We start from the raw sequence: 12,903 nt of genomic DNA, 5'->3' as shown, positions 1-12,903 counted from the left end.
GAAATGCACTCGAAATTGAAATCCAATCTGCGCCATAAAAGAGTGCAGCAAGTGTAGTATGAGTACGAAACTACGTGTACCCAGTATATCTCATAGACCGACAATGGAGAAGTAGTGACAGGAGTATATAAGAAATAAGTCTTTAATTTTACAAGTCCACATTATACTTATCAACCAATTATCATCAATAGGGATAATAAAACTTCACGTAATGTATAACCACCAATAAAATGCGAAATCAACAAGAATAAATTATGTAATGAGATGCAATGCAAATCGACACCATGAAATGATACGCCTCAGATTCCAAGTACTCTCTCAACCATATATACATGATACTCCTTGGAAATACATCAAGATTTCATGACCCATGGCAGACTCAAGAGGTCCATATCCTCATACACGTTTTGCCTTTGTTATTTGTATTATGTCAATTACCCCTTTAACTTAATTCGATATATGGGCCAACTGGTAGAGAATATTAAATTAATTACGGACTTGGCCCATTACTTTCAACTAAATTAATTATTCAATAAATATCCATTAATTAAATAATCGTAGTTAACAAATAGCTTAAAATTTATATGAGAAGAGTCAAAATAGTACTAGTGTTCAAAACAACCTAACGGGTCATTACACCGTCCGCAAGACACTTGAAGGTATTTGGTTCGGTATGCTATGAAGATGTTCCTGATGCTAAAAGAGGCAAATTACATAGCAAGGAAGAACTGTGTGTTCTGTTGGGCTAGAGTACAGTTGCAAAAGGATACAAAGTGTACAATGTTAGAAGTAAGAAAGTGTTTGTTAGTAGAGATCTTGTAGTGGATGAGTCTAGCCACTATATATGATTGGGATCGAGATACTGTTGTGAAGAACCAAGGTGGGAGTACTTTAGCTGCAACTCCAAATCAGGAAAAAGGTGATACTCCCTCTAGTCCTATTGCTAGAACAAAAAACAATTCAAATGTTGAATTGACTACACTCTCATGTTTTGAAGACCAAATCACTAGCAGAAGTTTATGAGCAATGCAATTTTTCTCTTGTTTAACCATCCTCATTTAAAGAAACATCAAACCACAAAGTGTGGATTTCAGCAATGGAGGAACTTGCCATGATTAATAAAAATGATACTTGGAAGTTGGTTGATAGACCATAAGAGAAGAATGTTATCAGTGTCAAATGGGTCTATCAAACAAAGTTCAATCCAGATGGCTCCATCTTCAAGCATAAAGCTAGACTTGCAGTTAAAGGCTATTCTCAGTAGTCTGGAGTGGACTTTGGTGAAACGTTTGCTCCTATTGCATGGCATGAGACAGTAAGGTGTTTAGTCGATCTCGCAACACAATACAAGTGGAAAATATTCCATTTGGATGTCAAATATGCATTTCTCAATGGATTGCTTGAGGAAGACATTTATGTTGAACAACCTGAAGGTTTTACAATTGCAGGTGAATAAGACAAGGCGTACAAGCTTAAAAGAGATCTCTTTGGTCTTAAACAAGCCCCAAGAGCTTGGTATAGTAGGCTGGATTCTCATTTGCTGTCTTAAGGCTTCAACAAAAGCCTAAATGAGCCTACTTTGTACTTCAAAAGGCAAAGGGATGGGATGTTGATTATGATATCAGTTTATGTTGATGATTTGGTGATTACAGGTGAAAATCTTCTTGCAGTCCAAGAAGTTAAAAATGAAATACTAAATGTTTTTGAGATGTCCAATCTAGAAGAAATGAAGTTTTTCCTGGGAATGGAGATATCTCAATCTTGTGAAAGAATTTTCTTGTCGCAAAAGAGGTATGCCTTGAATCTGTTAAAAAGTTTCAAGCTTGACAAGTGCAAAGCTATTGCAACTCCATTTGTTGTGAATGAAAAAATAATGAAGGATGATGGCGAAGAGAGGGCAGATCCAAAAGTTTATAGAAGTCTTATTGGAAGTCTATTGTATCTAACAACTTCTAGGCAAGACATAATGTTCGTTGTCAGTTTGTTATCTCTATATATGCAAAGTCCTAGCACTAAGCATTTTGTAGCCGCTAAAAGGGTGTTAAGGTACATTAGATGGACAATTAATTATGGAAACTGGTATAAAAGTGTGGAGAATGGATCTCTTATTGGCTATTCAGCTAGTGATTGGGGTGGATGTTTGGATGATTACAAAAGTACTTCTGGTTACTGTTTTTTGTTTGGTTCAGGCATTTTTGTTTGAGCACAAAGAAGCAAGATATCGTAGCACAATCTTCAGCAGAAACCAAGTATGTGGCTGCTGCATCTGCTACAAATCAAGCAATTTGGTTAAGAAAGATCGTGTTGGAATTGAATTTGTTGTCAAAAGAACCAACAGTGATATATGTGGACAATAAATCAACCATTGCGATGGCTGTAAATCTGGGGCAGCATGGAAGAAAAAACATATCAACATAAGGTTTCATGCTTTAAGATATACTGAGAAGAATGGTGAAGTTAAGTTGGTGCATTGCATCAGTGAAGATCAGCAGGCTGATATTCTGACCAAGGCTCTGTCCACATTGAAGTTTGAGTTTCAAAGGTTGTTGCAAGGACTTTCAATGAAAAATCTTAAGGAGGAGTGTTAGAAAATTAAGATTTGTCTAGAAACTCCTAGATTGGAGATATTTTGTATTAGATATGTTAGAAAGTAAGATTTGTCTAGAAACTCCTAGGTTGGAGATATTTTGTAGTAGATATGTTAGAAAATTAAGTTTTGTCCAGAAACTCCTAGATAGTAGATATTTTGTAGTAAGATATGTAGTCTTGATTTAAAATGAGTGGTGGTTAGTGAGCCACATATGTACATAGTTTGGTGTGAGATATTTTTCGTATAAATAGACCATATTTAATGAAACATCTAGAGAAAAAAATTGAACTCTAGAAACCTTAAGCCTCCTTCGTCACTTTCAGATTTTCTGTAGAAATTTACAACTATGATTTCCTACTTTTTACACCCTATAGACCTGAAGTTCTTCTTCCTTTTCTTTGTAACAATATAATCTAAAATAAGTGGTTTGGAACATAGATTGAGCTTGTTAACATCATTTTTGCTTGAGAAAGAAAGAATGGAGTTGGGTAAGACTCAATAGTGATCACTTGGTGGAATTAGTCTATGAATTTGAGCTAGAGATAGAATAATTCAATTAATTTCTCATTTAATGATATGGGCTAGGAATAGTCTAACTAGTAGCAATGTTTGGTGTCTTATTGGGTCATGGAATTCGAGAGAATCCAAGAGATATATGTTTGATAGTTTAGGAGGGTATCGAAAGTAGCCTAGACCAAAAGTTATACATGTATGAATTTATTTGGTTGTGATTAATATTTACCTATTGTGTCAAAATTCCATCGTAATGCACACACCCCTAGTCATTTCTAAACTTGGTAGATCGTCATTGTGTTGACCCTTGCTTTTGATAATTGATGTTGATAATTTCTAGTATATATATATATATATATATAAATCGTGTGTTGAGAGTACAATTTTCTATTTTGTTTTGGGTTGAGAAATTAACTAAAGAGTTATCCCAACAGTCAGTGCTTATGGTTCGACCCCGAGCTTTAAAGTTGGATATTATTTTGTATACGACTGTCTATGCTATGAAAATGGGACATAGTTGAGTGATTATCACTTTTCATAATAATTATCCTTTTGATAGTTCCAACCTTTATTTCCCTAATCATTGGTCTATAAACCCCCTTGTTATTCAAATACATAGCCTCTTCTTCAGTTTTATATTCCATCTGACCATGTCATGCGGTGGCTCCATGTGCTCCCACTGCATTCACTTTCTCTATTCTGCCAGTCAAAAGATGCTTAGCCATCAAGTCCATTTGTGTTAAGATATGGTTCATATCTTGAACTCATTGTTCTTTTCGTTTACGCTGCTCAACATATAAACAAACTGAATAATTTTTCTCTAAGACTTCAGATTTTTTAGTATGCCAACCCCGGTTAGTTTTTTATAACCCTATCTACTGTAGATTTTGCATCAGTATATGTCTGTGTCATAAGAAACCCTCTAAGACTGTGCCAACTATGGGCTTGGTCATACAATTCTAAGACATGTAGAAAATCTCCATCAAATGATAATCATATAGCTTATGTTATGGGCACTACTTAACCATCTTATTAAATCTCAATCATGCCTCACACAATACATTACTAGGTCGTTGCCTTAAATAGTTGATATCATACCTCAGCTGCAACATATTTTACCATGGGAAGAAGCTCTCCAAAAATGTGTCCTTTAACTATCCCTAGTTGGTTATAGAATCATGTGGTACCGCATTCAACCACATTGTTGCTTTTCCAGAATGTGATAATGGAAACAACCTCAGAAGGATGCCAGTTCTAACCTTGGGTGTCTCGAAAGACTTACAAGTACCCATAGAGTTCATCAGATGCAAGTTTAGATTGTGTAAATAAGTTGTCATGCCCAGAGCTTACACCCTTAACGTGGTTGGCACTCGAGAACCATCGTTGGTCCCCAAGCGAACCCTTGGCCTGACTCATTACTCAGCGAAAGACTTACTCAATCAAAATAGGAACTTTAAATGTAAAGATTAACTCATAAAGTCTCAACTATAACTCAACTCAGTATAAGTCTAAGAAAATAGACATAAGAAGGCAACTCCAGTCTCAAACAATAACAAGAAATGGGAAAAGGCTCATCAACTACTACTCTCTATGAAGCCTCTAATAACTATGATAGATATCTGGACAAGACCCACAACATCTTTACAAAATTGGAATAAAATATATGGGGAACCCTCCGAAAGCAATGAGGCTCACCAAAGCTATCAAGGATGCAAGTGATATCAACGGAGTGCCTGTTGATGCCCTGAACAAATGTATCTACATCATAAAATGATGCAGGTCGAATGACGTCAATACATTAAATGTACAAGTATGTAAGGGGAAAGTTGAAACATAAGCAACTGAACTGATACTCTGGGAAGTCATACTCACCTCATCTCAACTCAACTCAATATGAAAACAACAATAACAGATGAAATATTTAGAACATTATAAAGAAGGATATATACTCAATGATGTATAAAAATACTCTTTACTCTTAATTGGGAGATTCCTAACCGACAACCATCACTTTGAGCAACATGATGATACAACGTCTCTTCTACGCTGCTAGAAGTTTTCTATACCTTGTTGGGGTATAAGACACCTCAACTAATTGGATCCACTAAACTATGCTTAAAAACAATAAGGAATTATCTAAAAAAGTATGATCCTTTACCCATGTTGGCCTACATGGTTATAAGGATTTTGAGTTGTCTGAACTTATCCCCATATCGGTGCTCAATACTACTCCCAATAATATATATAACTCATGCTCATATGTTTAGAAGCATAACTCCTCCTCAATATTAGATAATTACTAAAACTATCCTCATAAAAGAGGTAACTTCTCTGAAATATCTTTTGAACTCATAAACTCTTTTTAGAAATCAAATTTTCTCTTTTCTCAGTGTATAAAATGATACATTTGGGAATACTTAGTTCCCTTAAACTTTTACTCAAAACTCCCTCTTTAAAAGGTTTCCCCAAAACTTAGTTTAAAACACAATAATCGACTTTCAAAGGCTCTCAAGACTTACAACTCAAAATAGGGTTCATTTTAAGGCTGAAATTTTCATTTCAAAGGCTGAAATATAGACTTACCATCATTGTTTTCTCCTTTTGTTTGATATTAACAATATTTTAAGTAAGTGTTACCAGTAATTAATCTTAATTTATGCAGTGATAGTCTCTCACAAGAGGTCTTTGAAGCATAGATGTAAGTATGATATGATTATATGTTGTACTTCAAAAGAAAGCTTTGGAAAAGAACATATTTTAGGATCTCCAATTTTGGGTGGCCCTGGTTGGGGTTAGGGATTGTTGAAGATCTGGAATGATTTGTGAGTAATCCAACATAATAAATAGGTTGTATATAGCATGAAATTATTCTGATTAATTTGTGATGAATTGATTTCTTTTTTTTCCCTTGTAGCTTTAAAAATAATATGACATGATTTGTGAATAATCAAACAAATAAAGTACATTGAATATAATATGAAGTTATATGATTCTGTCATGACTTACATGTCATAATTTGTTAGTTTTGATGTGATGACTTGAAAAAAAATTCATTCAATTAACTTAAAATTATTTTCTCAAATAATTTGATTAATCATCAAATTCAAACATATTCAACTTCTGTTTACTTTATATACCAAAGGAATGTGCGAGAAAATATAGGAAAGTAAATACATACCTAATAAAACAAAGACCGTTATTTCACAAGTTGTCTTACCATATCCAAAAGAGGCTCTTTTTCAATATTTTACTTAATAGAGTTGTTTTCCATACCCCAAATTAACCTTATTACTTAATTAATCGGGTCAATTTGAGATACAATAGATAAATTTGTTAAGTAAAATATTGAAAAAAGAATTTTTTTAGATACGGTAAGACAACTTTATGAAAATATTAATAGTCTTTTTCTTTGATTAGATATGTCGTATGTATTTACTTTCCTATACTTTCTCGCACATTATTCTTGTATATAAAGTGAAGAGAAAATGATTTGATTAAAGTTTAGTGAGTGATCAAATTATTTTAATTTGGTTTACGCTGAAATGGAACGTGAGTCGATAGAAATAAAAAACATTCAAATCCAACTAGATTTAGAGAAAAGAACGTAGACTATGTAACCTAATACATGTATTAGTCAATTTGGTAAGTTGCAATATATGGAGTATTTCTTTTCCAATTCGGGAGGTTCGCATAAGAAAACTTTCGCAGATTTTTCACCGACCTCCAAGAGATTTTAATTCTATTCCTACGAGTACAAATTAGGAAATAGTAATTGTAACTTAACTAGACACCTTCTATTATCAAAACTACAAAATTTCCCCTAAAAACCTACATATACATATTCCTTTTGTTTTTCTTATTTGTTTGTAGCATTGCAATTTTTTACATATCAATATGATGAAAAAACATATCGTAAAATGTTAGTCAATGTTTTTATAGTTTGACTCTAAAAATGGAAAGTATGACAATGAATAGTGGATAGAGGTAGTAATACTTAAAATTTTCCACTCAAAATTATTTTCTCATTTAGTTTTTCAAAAATAATTTGATGAATCTTCAAACTTTAACCAAATCAACTTCTCTTTACTTTATATACCAAAGGAATGAGGGAGAAAATATAAGAAAGTAAATCCATACATAATTAAACCAAAAGACCACTAATATTTTCACAAGATTGTCTTACCATATCTAAAAAGGACTCTCATTTAATATTTTACTTAATAAAGTTGTATACCATATTCCAAATAAACCCGATTTATTAAGTTGTATTTGGATGTTTTTACGTGGGTAGGTTCCAAAAAAAAGAACGCATCCCACTATGTGTGACATAGACGATCTAACCCAGCTGTTAGTCAACTTGGGAATACAATTACTATTTTTCTATATTATATTTCTTTCCCAATTCGGGACACTTACATACCAAAACTTGTAGCAGATTTTTGACCAAACCTCCCAAGAGCATTAGATTCTCTTTCCTATTCGAATTAGGAATACTAATTATAATTTAAATAGGAAACTTGTATTACCGAAGGTATAAAATTCCCCCAAAACACCTATATATACGTACACATTCTTCTCAGGACTCTACATCGAATCAAGCTATGGCAGAAGAAGATCAAAGCAAGAAGAAAACAAACAATCCCAAGACTTATCAAGAGAGGAAAGAATGCATAAAGAGGAAATCAATGGAGCTTGCAACTCTCTGTGATATCAAGGTTTGTACAGTTATTACTGGTCCTAATGGGGAACTCCAAACTTGGCCTGACAATTTGGATGCCTGTAAGGAAGTTCTTGATCTCTACTCTCAAAATTTGAAACCCGAAAAGAAGCACAAGGAATCATCAACACTAGAACCAGAAGAAGAACAAGGAGAGAAAGATCTCCTGACACTAGTTGAATCAAAGCATGCTGTTGTCAACAGGAGAATTCGTTTCTTGGTGAACAAGAATATTATTGTTGTTGCTGATAACGAGAAAAGAAAGAGAATTGAGTGATTTATTTGTATGGGTTTTTTATTTTCGATATATTTTCTAAATGTTTTAAAGATTGAGATCGTGCATTTTTTTTCTTGTTTGTTCGAGGATTTACAGAAGTTGAAAGATTTATCTTTTTTTTCGGGGTGCGGAATTGGTAGATGATGAATTCATATTATTGGTAGTGTCGTAGGTGAGGTATTAACTAGCCAAATATTATTATAATATTTTTTTTTCATGGTAAAATGTAATAATACTTATGGTAATATTCTTTTGATAGTTGTTTTAATCTGAATATTTCTTTAATATTATTTGTGATGTATTCTAGATATAACATATCTTGGGTTCTTTGGTACATATATAAATTTTCCTCAATTAATTGTTCTAATAGTTTTATATCTTCCATAGATTCTATCCAATATCGTAAATATTCGTAGTTCATTTTAATTTGAATTTATTTCTAAATCATACCATTCTATTCTTTCGAAGTCTAAATCTTGTAGGTCTATTTCATACCATTGCTGATTTAATATATCTTCTGATTCGTTATCATTAAATATTTTTTCCCATATTATTCTTCTTAATTCAATTATTTCTATATCTTTAAGTATTTATAGGATTAAAGTTTCATAGTTTTTTATCATTTCATCATGCATGTATGTAGTCATGTTCGTTGTTATGCAGAGTTTTATTTTCAATTATTCCTTCCTATCATATTCATAATCGATTAAATTCATATTAGATTATTATGAACTAGATTATTTGTTTATCACGTTTTCCTGTCACCACTAGCATCGTACTTTAGCGGATACTTCTTTCTTATCAGCACCTCAAATTTGTTTACTCCCCTGAACGGCTTTCCTCGCCTACCGGTTTCAACATTAGGATGACATAGTATAGAAGTTTTCTCCCTATTTCCAGTGTGCTAATAAACTAGAAATCATTATTCAAATAATTCTAATACATAATAACTAACATAAATTTATTCAATCATATATATCACATTCAGAAATATATGAAGTTAGTTCCGCATATTTTTTGAACAATATACCTTTGCCTCTTGCTTATTCATGCTATCTGAAATATCTGGTTTGATTTCAGATTGTTGTTCCATTATCTTTTAAAATATTAGTTTTTAGTTGAGAGAGTTTTTGAAAGGGATTTTTATATATTAGGCATTGCCTGCCTCTTATGTTATGTATACATTCCTCTATATAGGATATTTTACAATCATGCACCATAATGCACGTACTATCTTACTTAATAATGTGCCTAGTTTTATAATATATCCACTTTCTGGCACACCATACCTATGACACACCTACTTATCTACTTTATGACACACCATACCTACTTACCTACTTTATGACTACTTTACATCTTTTAACTATTCCTACTTTACACATGTCTACTACTATTTCTAATAAGTTAAATAACTTTATGACTTTTACATCTTTGCAATAAATTTTAATACGTAGATGACTTTAGCTTTCTTGACTTCTTATCTTGTCCATCTTCTTTTGTCTCCTTTTATCTTTCATTGTTATCTTCGTTTCTATCTTCATTATCATTCCAAGTCTACATCCGGAATAATGTTATCTTCTCCATTGCAGTTTGAACATATATGATCAGGGTATTTATGTCTAATTAACTTGCAATATCTGGTTAATAACTCTGTTGAAATAAATCCTGCTTTTAGTGCTCTTGTCGTAGGTCGTTCTTCTGGTTTTAATAATGATAAGATCAATCGCTGAACTTCATCCATACCTGCTCTTCGTAGTTATCTTGAATTTGAATATATCATTAATTGATCTCTCGAGTAATAACTCCATATAACATTTCCGTTTAAATAATTTTTTGTTAACTCTTGTATAATAGTTGATATACCAATGCTCTGATTATCCATAGCTCTGATACCATTTTTCTGTGGTGCTGAATGGGTAGATGATGAATTCATATTATTGGTAGTGTGGTAGGTGGTAGTGTGGTAGGTGAGGTATTAACTAGCCAAATTTTATTATAATATTCTTTTTTCATGGTAAAATGTAATAATACTTATTGTAATATTCCTTTGATAGTTGTTTTAATCTGAATATTTCTTTAATATTATTTGTGAGTATTCTAGATATAACATATCTTGGATTCTTTGGTATGTATATAAATTTTCCTCCATTAATTGTTCTAATAGTTTTATATCTTCCATAGATTCTATCCAATATCGTAAATATTCGTAGTTCATTTTAATCTGAATTTATTTCTAAATCATACCATTCTATTCTTTCGAAATCTAAATCATATAGGTCTATTTCATACCATTGCTGATTTAATATATCTTCTGATTCGTTATCATGAAATATATTTTCCCATATTATTCTTCTTAATTCAATTATTTCTATATCTTTAAGTATTTATAGGATTAAAGTTTCATAGTTTTTTATCATTTCATCATGCATGTATGTAGTCATGTTCGTTGTTATGCAGAGTTTTATTTCAATTATTCCTTCCTATCATATTCATAATCGATTAAATTCATATTAGATTAATATGAACTACATTATTTGTTTATCATGTTTTCCTGTCACTACTAGCATCGTACTTTAGTGGATACTTCCTTCTTATCAGCGCCTCAAATTTGTTTACTCCCCTAAACAACTTTCCTCGCCTACCGATTTCAACATTAGAATGATATAGTATAGAAGTTTTCTCCCTGTTTCCAGTGTGCTAATAAACTAGAAATCATGTTTCAAATAATTCTAATACATAATAACTAACATAAATTTATTCAATCATATATATGATATTTAGGATTATATGAAATTAGTTCCGCATATTTTTTGAACAATATACCTTTGCCTCTTGCTCATTCATGCTATCTGAAATATCTAGTTTGATTTCAGATTGTTGCTCCATTATCTTTTAAAATATTAGTTTCTAGTTGAGAGAGTTTTTGAAAGGAATTTTTATATATTAGGCATTGCCTGCCTCTTATGTTATGTATACATTCCTTTATATAAGATATTTTACAATCATGCACCACAATGCATGTACTATCTTAATAATGTGCCTAATTTTATAATATATCCCCTTTCTGGCACACCATACCTACTTATCTACTTTATGACACACCATACCTACTTACCTACTTTATGACTACTTTACATCTATTAATTATTCCTACTTTAACTTTACATCTTTTAACTATTCCTACTTTACACATGTCTACTACTATTTCTAATAAGTTAAATAACTTTATGACTTTTACATCTTTGCAATAAATTTTAATACGTAGATGACTTTAGCTTCTTGACTTCTTATCTTGTCCATCTTCCTTTGTCTCCTTTTATCTTTCATTGTTATCTTCGTTTCTATCTTCATTATCATTCCAAGTCTACATCCGGAATTATGTTATCTTCTCCGTTGCACTTTGAACATATATGATCAAGGTATTTATGTCCAATTAACTTGCAATATCAGGTTAATAACTCTGTTGAAATAAATCCTGCTTTTAGTGCTCGTCGTAGGTCGTTCTTTTGGTTTTAATAATGATAAGATCCATCGCTGGACTTCATCCATATCTGCTCTTCGTAGTTCTCTTGAATTTGAATATATCATTAATGGATCTTCTCGAGTAATAAATCCATATAGGCATTTCCGTTTAAATTATTGTTTGCTTAACTCTTGTATAATAGTTGATATACCAATTATTCTTTTGTTGGCATAAAAACTTGGTATCTCCATTTTTCATATCTCTTCCTGTTGACCGATGTCCTCGGGTATAATCATATCTTTAGTTACTCCTATCTTGATAACCTGTATTGGAGGTTTTATTTTCTCGTATAATATCTCCGCTAGTGCTGTATAGAATTTTATATAAAATAAATTTCCTTTTGTAACTCTTTTGTATGTGACGAATGCTTTGTGTAGTTCTAGTATTCCACTAACTTCTTCTCCGTCGTATGTGTATACGGTATTTAACAGTCCGTAGTTGTAACATGTTCTTACTAAATTAGCGTTAGTTTTTGGCCGTGCAATTAACTTGTTATATCCTTGTAACTTTTGTGTCAAATAATCCTGGTTTGGTTCTTTTGTAGTTGATCTGTGGTTGAGGTTTAAATAAGTTTGGATTTTGTGTATATTTTCGATATAGATTCGTGTTATGTAATTATATGTCTTGTTCTCATTTTGGTTTTGCAAACTATCTGCGTATGTAGATGTTTGTGGTTCTATGGACATATGACTAGGTGTCCTTTGGGTAAATGGTTTTTCGAATAGCTGGTTTAAGTTCGCATTTTTATGTTGTTTATCGCTAACTTGTTTGCTTGTACCTGCAGCTGTATTTAAGCAAACATTATAGGTTTTAAGGTGTTTCCCAACGTCACCTTTTATCTCTGGATTTTTAGAGTCTTCTGATCGACTTAGCTCCGCATTTTTATAGTCATTCTGCTGACTAGCTTTAGACTTCAGATTATCTTCATTAGTCTTTAGCTTTTGTATCTCGTTGTCCATACTATCCACTTTTGTACAAAGTGTAGTAATAGCTTTGAGTATCTTTTCAATTGTATCTTCTTCCTCAGTCTCAGTCTGAGTAGCTTTGTCGTGATAGGTAATCTGCAATAACATTCTTATCAGTTTTTATTACTTCAATTGTAAATGTGAAATTTAATATATTTAATACCAATCTCCTTATTTCTTAGTTTAGGTAGGTTTTTACATAATAGTTTTATTTTTTGTATTTGTGTTTGGTCTTTTTCCTCAAACTGATATTCTATATCTTTCTTCATTTTTTGTTGTAATGGTTTTAAATTTTCTGCTAATTTTGGTATGTAT

The 12,903-nt window shown here is 31.9% G+C and overlaps 1 protein-coding gene across 1 annotated transcript; it reads left to right on the top strand.

Annotated features, from left to right (window-relative positions):
- Nucleotides 1–7,704: 7,704 nt before the first annotated feature.
- LOC102597547 (agamous-like MADS-box protein AGL93) lies at nucleotides 7,705–8,097 on the top strand. Its single transcript, XM_006367838.1, has one exon. The coding sequence runs from the start codon at nucleotides 7,705–7,707 to the stop codon at nucleotides 8,095–8,097; it is 393 nt and encodes a 130-aa protein (XP_006367900.1).
- The last annotated feature ends 4,806 nt before the right edge of the window (nucleotides 8,098–12,903 follow it).

Source organism: Solanum tuberosum, unplaced genomic scaffold (assembly GCF_000226075.1).
Source record: "Solanum tuberosum cultivar DM 1-3 516 R44 unplaced genomic scaffold, SolTub_3.0 scf01072, whole genome shotgun sequence".
NCBI lineage: Eukaryota > Viridiplantae > Streptophyta > Magnoliopsida > Solanales > Solanaceae > Solanum > Solanum tuberosum.
Note: the sequence above shows the minus strand (reverse complement) of the source record. Positions and strands in the feature narration are given on the sequence as shown.